General features: G+C 50.3%; 1 protein-coding gene across 1 annotated transcript in view; it reads right to left on the reverse strand.

The window, feature by feature from the left end:
• CSMD2 (CUB and Sushi multiple domains 2) overlaps positions 1-22,443 on the reverse strand; it is a 616,901-nt gene that overhangs the window by 413,775 nt on the left and 180,683 nt on the right. The window contains exon 5 of the mRNA XM_018046480.1: positions 8,855-9,062. Coding sequence (XP_017901969.1) covers positions 8,855-9,062 — 208 coding nt within the window. The remainder of the gene's footprint in view (positions 1-8,854; positions 9,063-22,443) is intronic.

The raw sequence follows: 22,443 nt of genomic DNA on the forward strand, positions 1-22,443 counted from the left end.
CTCAGTGTCAGACAATGGAAGGGCTTAAGTAGTTTGAATGAATGAATGATGACAGAAAGACGTTGGCAGGGAAGATGGAGGTGGTAAGGCTGACCGAGGTGCTGAAAGGAGACACTGCTGATAATGCTGCTGGTGCTGATCCCTGAGGATGACTTCTCAAGGCCCTGCCAGAATACATACTTAAACACCAAACTTTTCAGCCATAGTCATTCCTGTCCCACGACCATCTCCACTCGTCTCATCGCAAACAGTGTATATCAATAACCCTGTCCCTGTATCTTCTTCCTTGCTGTGGCCTTAACTTCCCTCTCTGTGCCCACTTCATGCTGGGGAGGCCAGCACCCCCTGGCCCGGCTCCTTCCCCTGTGTTCCTCTGCTGAATGACCCCACCACAGCCATCAAGCCGGAAACAGGATTCACCCCAGACTCCTCCCCTGCCTTCATTCCTCCTTTCCAGTGAAGCCCCCAAAGCAGCCGACTCTGTATCTGAGGTGTTTTCTGAGGTCACCGTCTCTGCTCCATCCCTTTACAACTACCATACTTTAAGGCTGGATGATCTCTCGGCTGAGTGGTCACCGAGTTTTACAGCTGGCTTCTGAACCTTCTATGAATCCAATTAAGATTCAGGGTGATCATGTTCCTTCTCTGCCTAAAATACTTCAATAGCTTTCTTTAGTCTACGGACTCCTCTCCCCGTTTATGAACGTGGGGACAAGGTTCTTCACGACCCTTGCTCTTCCTGTGCTTGTCTCAGACCTTGCATCCTGCCCTTGCTCTCTTGCACCCTGCACCCCACTTGCAATGCTGCAAACACAGCAGGGCTCTTTCTGGCTCCACGTCAGTGATAAACGTTTGCTCACCCCTCAGTTCAACTCCAAAGTCACCCCATCTGGGGCTCATTCATCTGGGTCCTCCCAGGAGCCCCTCTATTGTGAGGGAAGACTCAGTCCTTTCAGGAGGATGCTTTTGGCTTCTGTCTTCCTAGTGACCTGGTATTCCTTTGGTGAACCACTTCTTTTCCACTCCCAGTCAGAGGTTTGGGTAGAACAGATAGCTATGTGACCCGGGCCTGGCCAGTAAGAATATCATCTAGCTATATATCGATGTTGAAGGCAGAGCACATGATTCAATTCTGGTCCAATCAAGGACCATCTGAGGGCTTTTGTGGGAACCTTTAGGAAAGACACACTGTCTTTCTGCTAGGACTGCTAAATCAGTAGGATGGGGGAAGCTGATGGTGGTCAGCTCTGCTACCTCATGGGGAAAGTTTGCCCGAGAGTGAAGCCAAGACCCAGGAAGACAAAGCTGGGTGAGGGGGAGAAGCAAATACAGGTGACCTTATCTACACGCCTTGATCCAGCAGTGCCTGAAGCCAGTTGGACTTCTCAGTTATAGAAGACAACATATTCCCTTTCTAGTTTGAATCAGCTGGAGATGAGTTTCTACATCTTGAAAAAAAAAAAAAGAATTGTAGCTATTACATTTCTTTTTTAGCCCCAGGGGAACTTCTGTATACCTCTAAGAAAAGTACCTAACACATGCTATTGTAAAGCACTTAATTATATGCTTAATTATATGCCTCTCTGACCTGATTGTGAGCTCCAGGGTCCTGTACAATGCATGCCTATTACATAAACATCAGTGGAGTAAATAAATATCTCCCTGGGGATGGGACTGTGTTTCTGTCTCCCTAGCACCTAGCAGAGCCTAGTTCACAGAAGGCTCTCAATAAATGATTACTGAAAAAAAAAATAGGGAAAAAGTAACAAAGAATGAAAATGATCTAAACCAATGGTTTGACAAAATATATGTGAATGAATAAATAAGTGAATAGTTATTAACAAATCCCCATTGGCATGCTGTTTCATACTAATTATATCTGAATCTAATGACTCTTGAATGAAATATCTAGTTAAAAGTCGCTGAGATCAAATGGTTCTAGTTGGCTCAAATTCCATGGGCAAAATGCTTAATAATTAAAACTCAGTGTTTCAAAAGGAGAAATTGTTACTAGCAAAATTTCAAACTGAATGTCTGTATAGTAGATGGGAGTTTTTGTATCCCCACCTATAAAAATAAAAGCAAACCAATGAAGGGAAACAAAGTAAAGAAAAATCCTCAAAGCTGAATCCAGAGAGTAGGTTAAACCTGCTTTCCAGAGAAATTCTCTCTTCAGAAACAGCTGAAGGGACTTTCCTGGTGGTGCAGTGGTTAAGACTCCACACGTCCATTACAGGGGACACGGGTCTGATGTATGGTTGGGGAATTAAGATCCCACATGCCTTGGAGTATAGCAATAAACGAAAAACAAACAACTCCCCCCACCAAAAAAAACCAAAACAGCTGAAGTCCACTGGGCGGCCCTGGGGGCAGGACCTGGGAACACTAGGCGTTGGAGTCAGCCTTCTCCTCTTTTTTCCCAGGTGGAAGGGGCTACTGAGGCTCAGATGTGGATGGCAGAGTCTCCAGGGTGGGTGCATGCTGGAGAGAATCCTCCCTAGAGAATCCCTGGGACCAGAATTCCTGGGCCTGTGTCTCAGGGGTCAGGAAGGGTGCTCCTACATTGGCCAGGAGACCCAGGCAGCAGCCCTAGAATGACGCCCTCCCGCCCCTCATCTCCCTCTCTCATATCAAAATGGTACCCACCTTCAAGGCCCGGCTCGAATGCAGGCCCTGCCTGGCAGCCCCAGTCTCCTGCCCCAGGACAGCATCCTCCTCTAAAACCCTGCAGCGTGTTCTCCTTCCTTTTCTTATTTTGCATGTTCAGTGGAGGCAAGGTTGTCACACAGAGGCCTGTGGGGGGCTAGACTTGAGGGCACAGAGGCAATGGGCAGCAGATCCCAAATGACCGCAGTGAAACGAAGCATGAAATCCAAGTAGACTGAAGGAGGCGAAGAAGAGAGGCCGAGGGGCTGCGACTCCCGGTACAGGCGGAGCCACAGAAGACGGGAGAGTAGTCTTGAGTCTACACAGAAATCGCGGACGCAGGAAGGAGCTTTGAACTCCCTCTACCATACACACCCCCGTGACACACCCCTGTGGCTGGCACTTCAGCTGGCCCCAGAGAAAGGGTGGCTTCCACCTTGAGTGCAGGCCAGGCCTTGCCTGCCCTCCCCGTCACAGGAAGAAACGGCCACAGGGGTGGAAGAGGCAGCGGGAGAGGAGCCAAAGAGGGAGGAAGGCCCAACAGATTCTGCATCCTCATCAATCCGAGACGGTGAGAGGGGCTGCACCTCCCCCGTCTCTACAGAATGTCTTCTCCACACGCTGCCCCTTCTTCCCAACCCTGCAGACTCCTTAGGGCTGCCGGGGCACCGCCCCTGCCCCAGGCCGGCTCAGAGCAGCCATCAGCAGCTGAATGAGTTGAACTGGCCAGCCCAGGGCCTGGGTGTAGGCAGAGAAAAGTTGCTGCTTTTCACAGTGCGCTCACAACGTGCAGCTCTGAGAAGACAGTTGCAACCAAATCACCCCCACCTGCTGACTCTGCAAGGGTGTCCTCCTGTCTGACTCAGGGGCTCTCTGCCAGTTCCCCTTACCTGGTGCCCAGCTAATTCCCCAGAGCTGGATCAGGCAAGTGTCACTCTGCCTGGTGAGATGCCACTGGGCTTGCAGGCTGGGCCGTGGCTGTGGTGGGGTCACCAAGAATCGGGCGAAGCACAGAGTGGCCTCATCATACCCTTTTTCCCTCAGAGAGTGAGCACTTTGCTTCTAGTCCCCATCCCAGGACTAAGTCAGGCAGCAGTTTACATGTTTATCCCTTCCAACATGCCTTGTAGGTTGGTATAATGAGCCCCATTCTTCAGATGTGGAAACTGAGGTTCAGGAAGGTTAGTAAATATCCTAGGATTCCACAGCGATGAAGAGGTGGATCTGGGTTTTGAGCTCATGTCTGTCTGAGTCCCAAGTCTGCCGTCTCTTCAGTTAGATGCCAAGGGGCAGGCTCAACACCTAAGGTTGGAGACACTACGCAGACCTCGCCCCTGTTCTCAGAGGGATGTCTGGCTTTCTCTCCTCTCATACAGCCCAGGGGAAGCTCCTGCTGAGATGCCAGGGGACAGAGTTCAGCATGAAGCAAAGGGGAGAGATTCTGGGTGGATTTTAACTCACTGATTTTCTCCATGATGGAGAGGCCGCTTCTGTAATGGCCTGGCAATTACTTCTCCTCGTTATGATAACATGATCCTAATTCCCTCCAGGGACCCAGAAGCCCGGGCTTTAAGAGACTCTTCTGCATCCCTTAGTCCCAGCCCTCCGAAAAATCCAGGGGCCTCATGAGGAACTGGAGCCGTGGTGAGCGTATTTTCATAGAATTGGAGAGGAAGGAATAGGGCTCCCTGAAGATCACTGCCAACAGATGGGGTCAGAGCAGAACAAAGACCACTATCCACCCCTGAGAAGGATCAGTGAGCAAAAATTGGTCCCTAAATTGAGTTCAGTGAACTAGAAGTATGTATGTGTCAGGGGGGTTGACTTGGTGATGTGTATATGGCAATGACTTGGAGGAGAGTGTGTCCTTTGGCTGTGTGTGTGTGTGTGTGTGTGTGAGAGAGAGAGAGAGAGAGAGAGAGGAGAGAGGAGAGAGAGAGAGAGAGAGAGAGAGTGTGTGTGTGTGTGTGTGTGTGTGTGTGTGTGTGGTAGGGGAGTAATACCAAATCTGCTATGTGGATTGTAACTCTCAAGTCAATTCAAGCCCAATTTGGCTCCTGGTCAATCACACACACAAAAAGACAATTAACTTTAGGGAGAGCAAGTCTAAGACACTTGGGACCTCCTCAGCATGGCAGGGTTGCAGGGTTCAGTGCTCACTACAGTAACAACATTTTCCCACTCAAAACATGTATGGTCGGATTCTCAGAAGCCAGGGATGGACAAGCACAACAGGAAGCGGTAGTCCACCGATTAATGTATATACATCACAGGACTTTACGGTTACGGGCAGACACCATTGTTATGTACCCCTCCCACCCCCGTCTTTCAGTATGTCAGTGCCATTGATTATATCCTGCCACATTTTTGGCTTTGAATTGTCCTTTGTTTTACGCAATCATGTCCTGAAAAGTTGGCAGGGTTTTTTATGTTGTTCTCTAATATCCTTATTTGGCAAAATAAAAAATTATCAAGCCTATGTTTTCCCAATCATTTGGAACTTGAAGTCCATGAAGTCCAAACCCTAAGTTAAACTCTCCTGCTTACATTCTCCTTGGAGGGGGAGGAGAGTGTGGGAACTGAGTCAGGGACAGTCCATGCCACCATCCTCTTCTGAATCATCACAAATCTGCCACCTGATAGAGGAGGTGTGATTTAGTCGCTAAGTCGGGTTTGATGCTACGAACCCATGGACAGGGGCCCATCAGGCTCCTCTGTCCATTGGATTTTCCAGGCAAGAACACTGGCGTGGGTTGTCATTCCCTTCTCCAGATAAAGGAGATAGTTTTCTTTTTTTCCCCTCTAAAAGGTGTATTTGTTTTCTCAATAGATGAAGGGATGTCTAGCTGTTCAAATTCATCTTTCCAGATGTTGTCTTTCTCTGCTTGGTGAAGAACTCAAGCCGCTGCTGCTGCTAAGTCGCTTCAGTCATGTCTGACTCTGTGCGACCCCACAGACGGCAGCCCACCAGGCTCCCCCGTCCCTGGGATTCTCCAGGTGAGAACACTGGAGTGGGTTGCCATTTCCTTCTCCAATGCATGAAAGTGAAAAGGGAAAGTGAAGTCGCTCAGTCGTGTCCGACTCTTTGAGACCCCATGGACTGCAGCCTACCAGGTTCCTCTGTCCATGGAATGACTCAAGAGAACGTCCTAAAATCCTATTGCTTTTTTCCGCTGATAAAAGCAATACACTCATAAACCAGGAGCACCCCATTTTCACATGAGTCCAGGGATCCATAAAGGAGAGGGGCTGGGGAGGGAGCGGGTTCTTTGCACAGGCTTCCTGAGCCTGCAGCTTTGTTCATCCGTAACTGCTATGCAGGTATAAATTAGAACAACAAATGCATCCTGCCTGGCAAGGGTGACACAGACCCCGTAAATGATTATAATTTAATCTTACAGCAGAGTTCTGAATGACTCCCTTAACGATTTCCTCTGCTTAATTCCTTCCCCACTGAGTGACTTAATAGGAAAAGGAATACTCTTTCACTTTTGTTTCCCTCCAGAAGTTTGGACAACCGCGTAGATTCACACCTTGGGGTGAGGGTGGAGGCTGTGGGAGGCTATTTGGCCTACGGATAAACAAGTGCATCGCAGAGGCCTTGGGGCTGGAAGAGAGAGAACCAGCAAGGCTATCTGTCTTGGTATCTGTTTGCAGAAGTGGAAACTTGGATACAATCCATCAAGAGACCTGATGGAGTGAATTGTGGCAGTCTCACAAGGGAATGCACACAGCCATCACAGTCCTTCACAAACATTGCATGACGTAGTGTGCTGACGTGACTAAGAAGATGGGCTTTCAAGTCCAGCTAACCTGGGGTTGAATCCCAGTTCTGCTCCTTACTACCTGTGTGACTTCAAGCCAGTGACCCAACCACACGGGGCCTCATTTTCCTCATCTGTAAAAGGAGGAAGATTATGCCACCTACTTCATAGAAGTCTAAATGAAATACAGCTGCAAGAGCTTAGAATCAGCCTGCCACATAAAAGCTCAATAAGTACTGTTTATTTACTAAATAAATTCTATTCTCACACCTATTACATTTAGGAGACATGTGTAATGAGATAGGAAAAATTTTCATGATATAATGTTCAGTTAAAAATATATAGTTACTGACATTTTTCAGATCTTAATTTTTTAATATTAAACATATATATAAATGGCCAGCTAGCTTGATCTAGGCAAAGCAAAAAGGCCAAAGGGGAATACATCAAAACGTTAATCCTTGTGGGACTTCGCTGGTGGTCCAGTGGTGAAGAATCTGCCTTGCAGCCTAAAAGAGGGGGGAGTCTGGAGGAGAATAGATACATGCATATGTATGGCTGAGCCTCTTTGCTGTTCACCTGAAACTGTCACAACACTGTTCATTGGCTATACCCCAATACAAAATAAAAAGGTTTTTTAAAACATGAATCTGCCTTGCAATGCGAGGGACGTGGGTTTGATCCCTGATTGCAGAACGAAGGTCCCAGATGTTGCTGGGCATCAAAGCCCACAAGCTGCAACTCCTGAAGCCTGAGTGCTCTGGACCCTGAGTGCCACAACTAGAGAGCCTGCGAGCCATAAGGAAGGATCTCGAATTCTGCAACTAAGACCCAATGCAACCAAGTACAAACAACGTTAATACTTGTTATTCATTTCCCTATACCTTTTAACATTGCCCAAGTTTTCTATAAGGAGCATATATACGACATAAACGATCAGAAACATAGGTATTTTACAAAAAGAGGGCAGGGAGGCAGAAGGTCTTCAGACTGGGCAGGTCACTGGGAGTGTGGTTTGGTGGACGGTCATCTAGACTTTCATCCCAACACCAAGCACCAAATGTTCAGTCACTGCCCCTGGACCAACCTCCACACAGCAATCAGCCATCGGCTCACGTCTGCCTGTCTCAATACCCCATCCAGGGCAGTAAATGACCTGACTTGGCCAAGTTTTTGCGACATGCTTTTGACACCAAGGTCTTCTGACCCCCGGCTTAGCACAGCTTCTACCACTACATGAAATTTGAGTTTCCTGGTCCCCGAAGCTCAAAGTCCATATCTGGCAGGAGTCTGTTCCCACTTTATCCCTCTCAAATAGTCATGTTTGGGGCCTGTGGTGGATTTGTCTGTTTTCCTCACTGTCAAAGGGCCATGTCTTACTCAACGGGCCTTTCTACAACAAAACCTGGTATAAAAGAAATGTTCAACATCAGCCGCTCTTTTTCCTCCTCTCCCATCCTTCCTCCCCTTCCCCGCCCATGTCTCTAGCCCGCTGACCACTATGTCTGTCTTCCCAAGGGACTATCCATCCCTGACGCTTGCAGCTGCCACTTTCTGCTTCACTCAGGCCCCTCAGTGACACCTCCTCCTCCTCAGTCCCAGGCAGCGAGCCCCACCTTTCCCGGCAACACACAGCAATCAAGACTGCAAAGAAGCACGCCTGAGTGCATCCTTCTATTGGCTCCCGATGTTCTGACCCAGGTCCCCCTGCTGCCCTCGTCCTGATGACAGAACCACCAGAACACAAGAGCACATTACGAATGTCACACCACCATTCTCGAGGCTTGTCACCCAATCAGAAAGCACGTCACTCCCTAAGCCAGCCCCAGCTAGGGCCCACCCCATGGGTCCAAGCCTGGGAGACCACAAACAACCAAGGCCGGTAAGCCTTCATCATCCATCTCCTCCCAAGCCTGCCGACACCAGAGTCTCCATGGCAGCAGAACACAGCTCACAAAAGCCCTGCTTTGTGGTGAAGCCAAACAACAGGAAGTAGGTTAGCCCTTCCCTCAGGAACCAAGACGTGATAATGCCTCTCCCGTCTCAGAACCCTGGGCATGGGAAAAGCAACTGCCACGCAATGTTCTAGGCCCTTTGTTGGATGCTTCCAGAAATGGGACAATATTTCAAATCATTTCACTAAGACCCTATCCATGTCCTGATACCACTGTTAGTCGTAATGCAAGTTCCTTGACCAAATCCCATCCTGATATTCTTCAGCGAGGACATGCTTCAAATCAGGTACCAAAATCACCGTGAAAATTGAGCCCAGCTCTGAAAATACACACTGACTTCTCATTATGCGGAAAGGAAACTCTCCAGCAGGGGGCAGAACAGGTGGCAAAGGGATCTCTGGCTGCAGGTCTAGGCGCCGAGGGGACCGCGTCCCAGGAAGCCACAGCTGCAGGGACAGGGGAGGGGGAGGGGAGGGAAGGCGTGCTTACCAAAGGGAGGAGCCTTCGGTCCCCGTGACTTCCAGGAAGTCGTAACCGTCCTCCAGCTGGAAGTCAATAAAGACCAGGGCTATGGTGTCCCCCAGCTCAGCCAGGATGGTCCAGGTGCAGTCGGCGTTGTTGTGGTACTCCGAGGGGAAGTGTGGGCTGGAGATGATGCCGCTCTGGCCCCGCAGGGTCCCGCCGCACGCATCGTCCGCTGTGGGCAGAGACAAGAGGCTCATGTGAGTCCAGGTCCTGGTACTTAATCGTGTACTTCATGCATGAGAGGCAGAGAGGACCCTGGGACATGACCTGCAGAGACGATGTGCTACAGACTTCCAGAGCCCTGATCATGCCCAGGCCCTGTTCCGAGAATTTTAGTTCTTCTTCTTCTCATTGAACAGATGAGGAAACCAAGGCACAGGGAGGTAAAGCAACCTGCCTGAGGTCCCACAGCCAATGAGCTAGGTCAACGAGCTGGGTGAGCTCTGCCTATTGAGCATGTTTCTAGCTACTACACCACACTGTTGCGCAATGACCAAGAAAAAAGGAGAAATCAGTTATCACACTTATTCCCACGGTCATGACTGTGGTGACCAGGACCTTGTTTCCTACCAGACCCTAGGAAACTTCGGATGTGGAAGTGAAAGCATTAGTCGCTCAGTCACGTCCGACTCTTTGGGACCCCATGGGCTGTAGACTGCCAGGCTGCTCAGTCCATGGGATTAACCAGGCAGGAATACTGGGGTGGGTTGCCATTTCCTTCTCCAGGGGAATCTTTCCAACCCAGGGATTGAACTTGGGTCTCCTGCATCTCAGGCAGACTCTTTACTGCCTGAGCTACCAGGGAAGCTCTTGGATGCAACGGAACAAAACGAAAGCTCATCACAGTTCCCTGAGGGCAAAACTCAAAGGGCATTCACAGCCTGGCCAGACCTCTGCAATCTTCCCTCCTGCTCCTCGGGCCCAGGTCAGCTCCGTTCGAGTGCTGGGCGTGGTCACACCTCCTGGGCTTTGCTCACACCGCACCATCTGTCTAGGATGCCCCTTGGCCAGAGGAAGTCTTCCAATGCTTTGAGATCCAACTCCAGCGCCACTTCTCAGTAAAGCCTCATTCCCCCATGCTTTTAATAACTGTTCCCTTCTCTGCGATCCTGCAGCAAAGTATGTGACTTCAGACATCGTACTTGGCACTGTGTGAACGACCTGTCACATGTCTGTCTGCCACTCTAGGTTCTGAACTTGCTGGAAATCCCAAGGGCAGGGACCATGTCTTCCTCATCCCCACAGCACATCCTGATGGAATCACTGCTCCAGCCTAAATTCCAGCTGAGACTTGATATGCAGAAACAATGATCCCAAGACCATGCTCTGATATATAATAGTTAAGAACACTGGCTTTCCGATTTTTGCACACGTCAGTGTGCACCCCTCCCCTGCAGGTTATAGCTGGGTGGCTTAGTGGAAGTTATCCAGATTTCCTAAGCCTGCCCTCCTGGAGCTTGTATCCAAGTGGTGGGGGTGGTTTAGTCGCTAAGTTGTGTCCAACTCTCGTGGACCCCATGAACTGTAGCCCACTAGGTTCCTCTGTCCATGGGATTTCCCAGGCAGTAATACTGGAGTGGGTTGCCATTTCCTTCTCCAGGGGTCTTCCCCACCCAGGGATCAAACCTGCATCTCCTGTATTGCAGGCGGATTCTTCACCATTGAGCCACCAGGGAAGCACCTTGTGTGAGAGTAAGGGATAGTAATCCACTTAGCAAGAGCTATATCACAGATGTGGACTAAACTGTAAAGGAAGGAAAAATGTAATATCAGGATTCAAAGGCAGCAGAGGCAGCAGAGTAACAGTAACCAAAGTTACTATTTATTAAGCACGTACACGGCGCCAGGTGCTATGCTAACTCTCTACAGATTTCATGACTCTGTGAAATATCATTCCCATTTTACAGGTAAAGAAACCAAGGCACAGAGAGTTTCAGTTATTTGCCAAAGGTACAGCTTATAGTGAACTTCCCTGGTGGCTCAGACGGTAAAGTGTCTGCCTAAAATGTGGGAGACCCAGGTTTGATCCCTGGGTTGGGAAGATCCCCTGGGGAAGGAAATGGGTAATTAAAGGAGCTGGGATTTTTAAGCTCAACAGTCTAATTTCAGGGCCAGTGCTCTTAACCAACATTCCCTTATCTCGCAGGAGTACAATTCACACTTTGAGGACAGAGATGAAGTAGCACGTTACTTTGCTTGGGTGAGTCAGTTTGGGCAAGCTTAACAGAGGCAGTACTGTCAGGGCAGGGTTTTGAAGAATGAACCGGAGTTTGCTACATAGAGAAGAAATGGAAGGGCGTCGAAAAGAAAAGAGAGCCAGAGGTCATAACCACGGAAGCACAAAACCACAAGGCAGACCTAAGATAAGTCGTTCGAGATGGTCTGTCTAGAACAGAGCGAGCAGAGAGGAGTGATGGGTGGTGGTGCTGGAGATGGAGGAGCCAGACGACAGAGGACACTGGGCTCCAGAAGATCGGAAGCAGTGGGCTGTATTGGAAAGAAACTGGATTTTCGGGTCAGGAAGGTCTAGACTTGAATTTGGGTTCCTCAGTTCTCCAGCCCATGGGACCCTGGGTGATTTATTCCTCTAAGCTTCATTCTGCTTCTCTGCAGAACGGTTTCTTGTGAGAGCTGAATGGGATAATGAACATGACAGTACCGAGCATCAGCCAGGGACAGGCGTGTGCCTGATGCCCAACTAAAGGCAAATCCTCCCTTTCCTTCCACTTCATCTTGAGGATCAAAGACAGTGAGGAAACAGGATTATATCTGCATCTTAGACCACTGTGCCATAGACGAGGTCTGAGCTGGGGCAGTGGGCAGGATGCTCTCGGTAGCACAGAGTCACCACAATCAAGGTAAGGCCAGATGCGATCCGAGCCAAAGGACCCGAGGAGGGTGGGAGTTGGACCTGCTTGACAGCTAGTGAAGAAGTAGAATCTACAGGACTAGCAGTCGGGAGGCATGAATGAACCCCAAGCTTCAGGCACGAGCATCTGGAGGGACAAAAGATGCCACTTCCTGTGTCGGGGAGCCAGGAGGAGGGGGGTGCCTTGTGATGTGGAAGGCAGGCAGTTTGGGACACCACGGGGCAGAGTGCGTGCAGGGGGCATCCCAGTGGAGAGATGGAGCTGACAGCTGGATACACAGAAGCAGTGTGGGATGGGGATAAAAGTGGGTTTATTCAGAGGTCCTGAACTATCCTTACTAATGTCATTCTACAGGGGTAAGGTCTATTCAAGACAATGAGCCCATTTCCTCTTTCTTTTTTTATTTTTTTGGCCGTGCCATGCAGCATGTGGGGTTCTAATCCACTGACCAGGGATCAGACCTGTTCCCCCTGCAGTGGAAGTGTGGACCACCAGGGAAGTCCTAAGAATGAGCCCATTCTTAAATGTTCAGCTCCTTGGTATGTATGAGCACAGAAGTGAAGGCATCTCACTCAGTAGGTACTCAGGAAAGTTTCCCTCCCACACCCACTAGGTGAGCAGCTGCTGTGTGCTAGACACTGGGCCAGGCCCAGCACTACATCACGAAAAGCATGATCTCATCCCTGCCCGGAGAGTTTCTCTGAGTGGGGGTAGCCAGGCAAATACGCAGTGGCTCCCAGAACTGTTATAACCAAGGGGTCAAGGCACAGTGACAGCTGAAGGGACTTGAGAAGGCTTCACGCAAGAGGCAACATTTGTGTTGAGATATACATTCATTCATTCAACAAACATTTACTGAGTATCTCTTATGTGTCAGGCACTGTTCTAGGTACAAAGGACTCATCTGCAAATAAAATTCCTACCCTTGTGAAGCTGACATTCCAGTCAGAAGAAAACAGACAATACTCAAGATAAATAAGTAAACTTCTTCCCTAAGTAAACTTCTTTCCCAGCAGTAAAGAATCCACCTGCCAATGCAGAAGATGAGGGTTCAACCACGGGTTTGCTCCCTGGGTCAGAAGATTTCCCTGGAGAAGGAAATTGCAACCCACTCCAGTATTCTTGCCTGGGAAAGCCCAGAGGAGCCTGGTGGGCTACAGTCCGTGGGATGGCAGAAGGGTCGGACACGACTGAGCGACTAAGCAACCAGGAATGGTAAGTGAAGTGCTGACCAGTGCAGGAGGGGATGGGAGGACCTCGCACTAAACAGGGTCAGAGCAGGCCTCGTTGAGAAGCTGACATTTACTAAGACCGGGGGAGGCAGAGGGGAAGCGCGGCGATTATCTAGAGGAACAGCATTCGAGATGGAAAACAGCAGGGTGTGCAGAGGCCTGGCACTGCTGAAGAGCATCAAGAAACCCAAGGGGATGGCACCCTGGGAGTAAGGAGGAGAGGGCAGGGATGGGGCTCCATGGACGACCTTCGAGGCCACTGCTAGGTCTTGGGGTTCTATCGGAATGAGATGAGAAGTCAGCGGCACGTTCTGAGCAGAGGACCTCATCTGACTGGTGTGTTAACAGGATCCCTTGAGCTGCTGTGTAGACAACAGACCAAAGAGGAAGAGGGCAGAAGCAAGGGGCTTGTAGAGGCTACTACAGTGATTCAGGAAAGAGATGTTGTTGGCTTGGGCCAGGCGGTACTGGGGAGATGGAGTCAATGTCTGGCTGCGTTTTGAATGCTGAGCTGGTGGGATGGAGGGCTGACTGCCTGGTAGGGTCAGGCCAAAGCGTGTCCTAGGCAGAGCAAAGGCAGGAGCAAGGCGGCTGCAGGGGCACGTGTGGCATTTAGAGGCACAGTCAGGACTGTCGGAACTCAAAGGGCAACACAGAGATGGCAGAGCTGGGTGGGTGGGAAGGAGGGGCTGCCTGGTGAAGGGCCTCGGATGCCATGTGAAGGCCTGCAGTTCTGTTCTCCTCATTTCCTCCCTTTTTTCTTCCTGCTGCCTCCAATCCAGGTGACCTGCCCCCGTAAAGCAGGGTGGGAGGAAAGGTAGACACATTTGCTTTGCTCAGTTTTAAATTGAGTTTTCCTGGAGCTGTTTGTCATATCCAGGTGCACAGCATTTCCTGGGTATCTCTCTGGCAGAAGCCTGTGAAGTCTGACATCCAAGGCAGTTTGTCTCCTTAACTTCACCGTGACCAGTACCAAGGAGATAAGCCCCAGGAGCCAGTCAGCAAGCAGGAGATTTGTCAGCATCGCTCCCAGCAAGCGCAGGGCCTGCGGGCTGCAAGAGTCCCACACTGGCCCTGTCTATCCCAGGTGGAAGTGTCTACACTCAGCCACAGTAGCTTCATCTTGACTCCACTGAAGGTTAGGAAAGTCACGGTCAAAGAAGAGACACTTAGCCTGGACCTTGAGAAAGGAATAGGCAAGTGTGGAGGGAGAGAAAAGAAAGGGCTTCCGCGCAGAGGAAACGGCATTTGAGGGCGAGGGGGGCCCTAATGGGCTTGGTGCGCTTGGGAAGTGGGCCACTTTCCCTCCAGGTGAAGGTGTAGGATGCATGAGATGAACGGTGGGGTGGACGTGGAAAGGGAGGTGGAGGTCCACTCGGAAAGGCCTCGGAGGGCTTGCTAAAGGGAGAGATTCTGCCCTGCTGGTGCTGGGGAGACTTGCAGGACTGTCAGCAGGGAGTGAAAGCTGGGTCTGCTTTAGAAAGTGACTCTGGTCCCTGCATGATGGATGGATGCTGTGGTTCGGGGGGTGGCAAGGATGGCAGGCGGGGAGAAGTAGTGAGGAGAACGGTGAAGAGGCCATTCCCATCATCAGAGCCTGAACTCTGGGCCATGTGAAAGAGGAGGAGCAGAAGAGATTCAAGAGCGAGTCTGGGGGAGAAACAAGAGGATGTGGCCTCCACCCGGAGTGGACTGCAAAGGGGAGGAGGGAAAGCGGACCCGGAGATCTGTAGGGGCCAACAGCGCTGATGATGGCAGTGATGGGGACGGTGGGGGAAGGGCGCTTCCCCAGCCCCACGCCGAGGGTGAGTGCAGAGGGGGCTGAGAAGTGGCCATGCACACGGGCTGGCGGCACCGTGGAGAGGACCCAGAGCCTGGAGCCCAAGAGGCTGGGAGTGGGCCAGGCTCCATGGGAGTGGAGAAGGCTGGGAAGGGAAGCAATATTTAATGGGCAGCAGACAGAAGCAGGGACTCCTGAAAGGAGGCAGAGAAGGAGCAATGGGGTGGATGTTAGAGGGGAAACCTGCAGGTGGAAAGGTGAGGGAGCAGGGCAGGAGTGCAGGGACCTTGAGCTGGCCCCAGGGGTGTGTGGTCTCGAGCCTCCCTCCTGTCTCCAAGCATCCCTCCTGCCCTTGCCCACCCATTCCTCACACAGAGGCCAGTTCAGTTCAGTAGCTCAGTTGTGCCCAACTCTTTGCGACCCCATGGACTGCAGCATACCAGGTCTCCCTGTCCATCACCAACTCCTGGAGTTTACTTGTGATGCCATCCAACCATCTCATCCTCTGTCGTCCCCTTCTCCTCCTGCCTTCAATCTTTCCCAGCATCAGGGCTTTTCCAATGAGTCAATTCTTCACATCAGGGGGCCAAAGTATTGGAGTTTCAGCTTCAGCATCAGTCCTTCCAATATTCAGGACTGACTTCTTTTAGGATGGGCTGGTTGGATCTCCTTGTTGTCCAAGGGACTCTCAAGGGTCTTCTCCAACACCATAGTTCAAAAGCCTCAATTCTTTGGTGCTCAGCTTTCTTCGCAGTCCAACTCTCTAGTAATCCCAGTAAGAACAGACCTGGTGACACCGCGCCCCTCCACAGGAACCTTCGACAACTCCACTGTCCTTCAGGAGAAAGCAGAATCTCCGGGGGCTGACAAGCACCTCACAGGGCCTCCCCTCATACCAGCCGCTCCCCCACCTACTTCCCATAACCACACTGGCCTCCTCCCAGCTCTTCTGCGCCAAGCATCTCCCTGCCCAAGAAGCTGTGAAAATGCTGTCCTCTCTTTCTGGAACCTTCTTCCCTACCTCCTTGGGCCTGGTTGGCCCCTCCTTAGTCTTTAGGTCCCAATCTAAGAGTCATTTCCTCAAGGATGTTTCCAGATACAGAATACCCCCTCTCTCCCCATCATACATTTTCAGAGTACCACATACTTTACCATAATTAACTGATCAACTGAGTAATTTATTTAATGTCTAGACAGTAAGATCGGTGAGTGCAGGGTCCATGTCTGTTCTGTCCCCAGCATCTACCACACTTCCTAGTATATAGGAGACACCCAGTAAATACCTGTTGAACAAATACATGAAACAGGAAACTGAAGCTCAGAAAGATTCAGTAACTTTCAGAAGATGATACAGGAGGAGACCAAGCTGGGATTCCAGCTGCGTCTCTCTGGTACCCGGACTATGGTTTCCTCTACTGGGGAAGCTGGTAAGGAATCTGCCTGCAATGCGGGAGACCTGGGTTCAATCCCTGGGTTAAGATCCCCTGGAGAAGGGAAAGGCTACCCACTCCAGTATTCTGGCCTGGAGAATTCCATGGACTATACAGTCCATGGGGTCACAAAGAGTCGGACACGACTGAGCGACTTTCACTTCAGTTCACTTCACTACATCACACCTCCTGAAACTGAGCAGGACCCTGCAGGGGTCCCTTTTCAGAGACAGAGCCTCCTCTCTACCCTCCCCCGCCCCACCCTCGGTATCCCCTCCCTCTTATTTCCTTAGCCTCCTAGGTTTTCCTCCAATTCCAAAGAGTAAATTTAATGAGAAAAGTGATAAAATCCAAAAACAAAGGAGAAGAGTTAAGGCAGACAAATTAGTACGTCTACATCTGTGTCTTCATTTCTTCTCTGTAAATAGGTTCATCCATACTAATTTTCTAGATTCCATATACATGCATGAATATAGGATATTTTCCTCTTTCTACTCTGTGTAACAGGCTCTAGGTTCACCCACCATACTTCCACTGCCTCAAATTCATTCCCAAATGTCCCAGTTTTAGTCGATGACTTCTAGACTGTGCCGAGCTGAGGACTCGGGAGTTTGAGACCCTCTAGAGGGTAGAGGCTCAAGTCTGCTCTGATGACGGCATCTCTGCTGTTGGAGTCTTCCTTGCCTCTTAGGCTCCTCTGACACTCTTGCTCCTGCCATCACCCAGTTTTGATTGAAGATGCTGTAAAAGTTGTTTGGAGATTCTCTCACACTTTAAACAAGGCATCATATTTCATGGTTACAACCTCAAGTCGTAAAATATAACCTTCAGCTGACACCACACTCCTAAAATATTAATTTACACCTCCTCCATCTCTGGCGATGGGCATTCTCCATCGCCATTAAGTCATGTCTATTCTAGGGTGCAGGTGTGTTATGCTGATAGTTGCCTTTCCAAGTTTATGAGTTTATTTATGATCGTCTTTAAATTCCACCGAAATTTCCTCAATTAACTATAATTTCACAGAACTCTCCCTCAGCCCCCTTTGATGTCTGCTAACTCTCTGGTGACTCACAAATTTCAGGTAGGGATGGAGGAACTTGCATCGCGCCCGTCCCCACCCTCCACCATCTGAAGCCAACTCCAGTGCACTCTCTTGCATGCCTAGAAGCTCTGAGGTCTTCTGCACTGGGGTTCTGTCCATGTCTTCCCTGCTCAGGGGTACTCAGCTTCTGAGAAAAGGAAAATCTCAATTGGCCCCTCTTGGAGAGGAGCCGCCATCTGACAACTCAAGTGCAAGGCTGAGAGAGCCAGGGCATGAGAGCCCCAAAGCCACCAGCAGCGCCCCCCTCTTTCCTTCTACTGTGAAGCTCAGTGTCCCTCACCAGTTCCCTCTTCTGGGGGCTCAAAATTCTGCCCTTTTTGTTGTTGTTGTCCAGTGGCTCAGTTATGTCCGACTCTTTGTGACCCCATGGTCTGCAGCACGCCAGGCTCCCATGTTCTCCCCTATCTCCCGGAGTTTGCTCAAATTCATGTCCGTTGAGTCAGTGATGCCATCCAACCATCTCATCCTCTGTCACCCCCTTCTCCTTTTTGCCTTCAATCTTTGCCAGCATCAGGGCCTTTTCCAATGGGTCAGCTCTTCACATCAGGTGCCCCTTTATCCTTGGCTTTATCAAGGACACCCCTTCTTTTTATTCAGCGGGAGTATAACTGCTTTACAATGTTGAGTCAGTTTCTGCTGTACAACAGTGTGAACCAGCTGCCCTCTTGGCCGCCCCCCGCCCCGGCCCGCCCCCTCTAGATCAGCGGGGAGCACCGAGTCGAGCTCCCTGCACTGTGCAGCAGCTGCCCTCCCACCAGCCATTGTATACACGGTAGTGGACCTATGTCGATGCTTCCCTCTCAATTCATCCCACGAGGACACCTCTTTCTAAAATGAAGAAACTTCCAATTGCCCAAGAGCATCGCTGTTTCTGCCACCCCCAGACTCCTTCCATAGACACTGCCCCCGAGGTGCCGTTCTGAGAGGATGACATAGACGGGACACGGCACTCAGTGAGGTGCCGCTTCTTTGCTGCACTTTTTTTACAGGCCAGATGCTTCTCCTGCATCTGCATTTTCCCATTTGATTCTCTAACTGCTCAAAGAGACAGGTGTTATGCCATCCACACCTTCAGTTCAGTCCAGTTGCTCAGTCGTGTCCGACTCTTTGCGACCCCATGAGTCGCAGCACACCAGGCCTCCCTGTCCATCACCAACTCCTGGAGTTCACTCAGACTCACGTTCATCGAGTCGGTGATGCCATCCAGCCGTCTCATCCTCTGTCGTCCCCTTCTCCTCCTGCCTCCAATCCCTCCCAGTGTCAGAGTCTTTTCCAATGAGTCAACTCTTCACATGAGGTGGCCAAAGTACTGGAGTTTCAGCTTCAGCATCATTCCTTCCAAAGAAATCCCAGGACTGATCTCCTTTAGAATGGACTGGTTGGATCTCCTTGCAGTCCAAGAGACTCTCAGAGTTTTCTCCAACACCACAGTTCAAAAGCATTAATTCTTCAGTGCTCAGCTTTCTTCACAGTCCAACTCTCACATCCATTCATGACCACTGGAAAAACCATAGCCTTGACTAGACGGACCTTTGTTGGCAAAGTAATGTCTCTGCTTTTCAATATGCTGTCTAGGTTGGTCATAACCGTCCTTCCAAGGAGTAAGCGTCTTTTAATTTCATGGCTGCAGTCACCATCTGCAGTGATTTTGGAGCCAAAAAAATAAAGTCTGACACTGTTTCCACTGTTTCCCCATCTATTTGCCATGAAGTGATGGGACCAGATGCCATGATCTTCGTTTTCTGAATGTTGAGCTTTAAGCCAACTTTTTCACTCTCCTCTTTCACTTTCATCAAGAGGCTTTTTAGTTCCTCTTCACTATCTGTCATAAGGGTGGTGTCATCTGCATATCAGAGGTTATTGATATTTCTCCCGGGAATCATGATTCCAGCTTGTGCTTCTTCCAGCCCAGCATTTCTCATGATGTACTCTGCATGTGAGTTAAATAAGCAGGGTGACAATATACAGCCTTGACGCACTCCTTTTCTATTTGGAACCAGCCTGTTGTTCCATGTCCAGTTCTAACTGTTGCTTCCTGACCTGCATACAGGTTTCTCAAGAGGCAGGTCAGGTGGTCTGGTATTCCCATCACTTTCCGAATTTTCCATAGTTTATTGTGATCCACACAGTCAGAGGAGAAAACTGAGGCTCAGAGAGTTTTTAAAACTGGCCCACAGTCACATGGCTACTAAATGTTGGGTCCAGGATTAGAATCCAGGATGCTCAGACTCCATGCCGTTATCCACCTCTTTCTCTGCCACTCAGGTCTCGGCCCCTGCGATGCCAGTCCTGACACAGGCTCCTGGAAGCCCCAGACCCCGGAGGCGGGTTTTGCAGGTGGGAGAGGTCTCCTCCTGCTCTCCTTCTCTCCTCCTGAGGGGCCTGAGGCAGGGGCTGTGCGCTCTCTCCGCAGGGAGGGCCCCCCACCCAGGCTCAGGTAGAGCTGGGTGAGTTCTTGGGTCAGGTTTCTTCATGGGAAACCCTGGTCCCTCAGACCCAGGCCCCCACCCTCAAGCAGCAATGCCCAGCAGAACCACCTCAGGTGCTTCCCTGAGGTTTCTCCTAAGGAGCTTCTGGGACAAGTTCAAGAGGAAGGTCAAAGGGAAACCGCGGAGACAGGGCAGCCCCTGGCCTGGCTGACCTGTGTAGGGGATGTACCTCAGCAGGGACCAGGGTCTTGGGCTCTGACCAAGCTGCAGCAGCTCTGGAAGGAGCAATGCCCCCATGAGTCTCCTGCCATGGGTCATAAGCCCCTGTCCTCATCTGCGGTAGACAGGGGTGGCCAAGATCATGGCCGGTTGGCACACAGACTTGGGTGGAATCACCTTCTAGCTGTGTGACCACCAGCAACCTCTTCAACCTCCATTGCCTCACTGTAATATCTTAATCTCCTGAGGTTTTTTTTCGTGAGGATTAGATAACACGGGGTCTGGCACCCAGTCCGTGCTTGATAAATGCTGGCCAGTGGTAGCCATGGCTATCTGAATCATGACAGCTAACTGTCACTGAGTCATTACTGTGAACAAGGCCCTGCGCTCCATGTGGAGTGTTTATCAACTTGAGCCTCCCTTCGCCTTAGGAGTTAAGTATGGCTCTTCTTATCATCCACAGGTGAGAAGACCAGGAAGTTGAGTAGCTAGCCCAAAGTCACTCAGACAGGATTGGAATCCAGGTGACTGGACTCCAGAGCCCACGTGCTGTGTGGTTTCACTACAGCAACAGTAGTGATGGCAATAAAGTGAAGTGAGCGTGTCAGTCGCTCAGTCGTGTCTGACTCTTTGCGACCCCATGGACTGTAGCCCTCCAGGCTCCTCTGTCCATGGACTTCTCCAGGCAAGAGTATTGGAGTGGGTAGCCATTCCCTTCTCCATGGGATCTTCCCTACCCAGGGATAGAGCCCAAGTCTCCTGCATTGCAGGCAGATTCTTTACTGTCTGAGCCACCAGGGATGGCAAAGACAACAGAAGTAGGACCAGCGGTCCCAATGGCAGTGGAGGGACACTGTAGTTAGAAAAGCTCTCTGGGAGCCACGGTCCCTGCTGAGGCCCCATGGTCAGAAACACTCGGTGTCCACGCTGCCGGCCGTGGCATTCAGTGCCTGCTGTATGTCGGATAACTGGCTCAGCACAAGGGGCCCAGCATGCAGCGCCCAGGCCCTCTAAGCTATCTCTATCACCATGCTGGCTCTCTTACCCCTCTCCTGATCTTTCTAGCTCTGAACTGCCTCTAGCCATAGAACTGATACCCTCTGCTTGGAGATATCATAGGCTTTTCAAACTTGACCTAGACAAAATGAGCTCTCTTGACTGTCTTTAAGATACACACTTTCTGCTCCCTGCCCCAGTCACCCCCATTTTGGTTACTGGCATCCCCACCCTGCCAGCACTCCAGAAAGAGCCTAGGAGTCAACCTTGACCTTTGTTCCACCAACACCTGCATTCATTTCATCACAAGCCTGCTGGCTGTGCTCTAAACCCAACCTGCCCCCTTCCCGCCATCTCTGCCATGGCCGCCCTTGACTGAGATGCATCAGCTCCAGCCTGCACACCTGCAACAGCTGCCTCCTGACTGGCTTCCCAGTTTTGCCTCTTGCCAACTAAAATCCCTCTCCTTTATATCATCCAAACTTTTTTTAAAAAAGTCAGTTCAATTGTGCCACTCCTCTGCATAAAGCTCTTCCCTGGCTACCTCCTGAACTTTGAATCAAACCCAAACTTCTTGTCCCAAACTTGTCCACAGCCCCATCTACTCCCCTCATCTCCTCCCCTGACTCTACACTGCCCCATGGACTGGTTTTCTCTTCTTCTAACATGCCAAGCTCTCTCCCACCTGAGGGTCTTTGCATCTGAGGTTCCTTTCCCCAGGTCTCCACACAATAGGCTCCTTCTTGTCATTCAGGCATGCTAAGTCACTTCAGCCAAGTCCGACTCTATGCAACCACATAGACTACAGCCTGCCAGGCTCCTCTGTCCATGGATTCTCCAGGCAAGAATACCGCAGTGGGTTGGCATACCCTCCTCCAGGGGATCTTTCCAACCTAGGGATTGAACCCGCGTCTCTTGATATCTCCCACACTGGCAGGCAGGTTCTTTACCACTAGCGCCACCTGGGAAGCCCTGTCACGCAGGACGCAGCTCAAATGTCACCTCCTGAGAGTCCTCTCCTGATAGCTCCCTCCCTTGTCACTAGCTATTTCATCTCCCTCATAGTTCCAGTGGTAATCTGAAAATTGTTTCTTTGACTTTTGCCTGTTTCTGCCTCCCAGATGCTAAAGGGTAAACTCTATGAGCTCATGGAACTTGGTCTGACTTCATCACTGCAGTTCTCTGCATCTAGAACAATATCTGGCACTTTACAAGAATTTAATAAATAAAGATTGAGTCAGTGACTAGCTAGCACAGAGTAGGTACTCAATCAGAAGCTGTTAAATTAACTCCTGGGACTTCCTTGGAGGTCCAGTGGTTAAGACTTTGTCTTCTAACACAGAGAGTGTGGGTTCAATGTCTGATTGAGAAGCTAAGGTTCCACATGCCTCATGGCTAAAAAATCAAAACATAAAACAGAAGCAATATTATAGCAAATTCAATAAAGACTTAAAAAAGGTCCATGTCAAAAAAAAAATCTTTTAAAAAAGTT

This window comes from Capra hircus, chromosome 3, assembly GCF_001704415.2.
Source record: "Capra hircus breed San Clemente chromosome 3, ASM170441v1, whole genome shotgun sequence".
Taxonomy (NCBI): Eukaryota; Metazoa; Chordata; class Mammalia; order Artiodactyla; family Bovidae; genus Capra; species Capra hircus.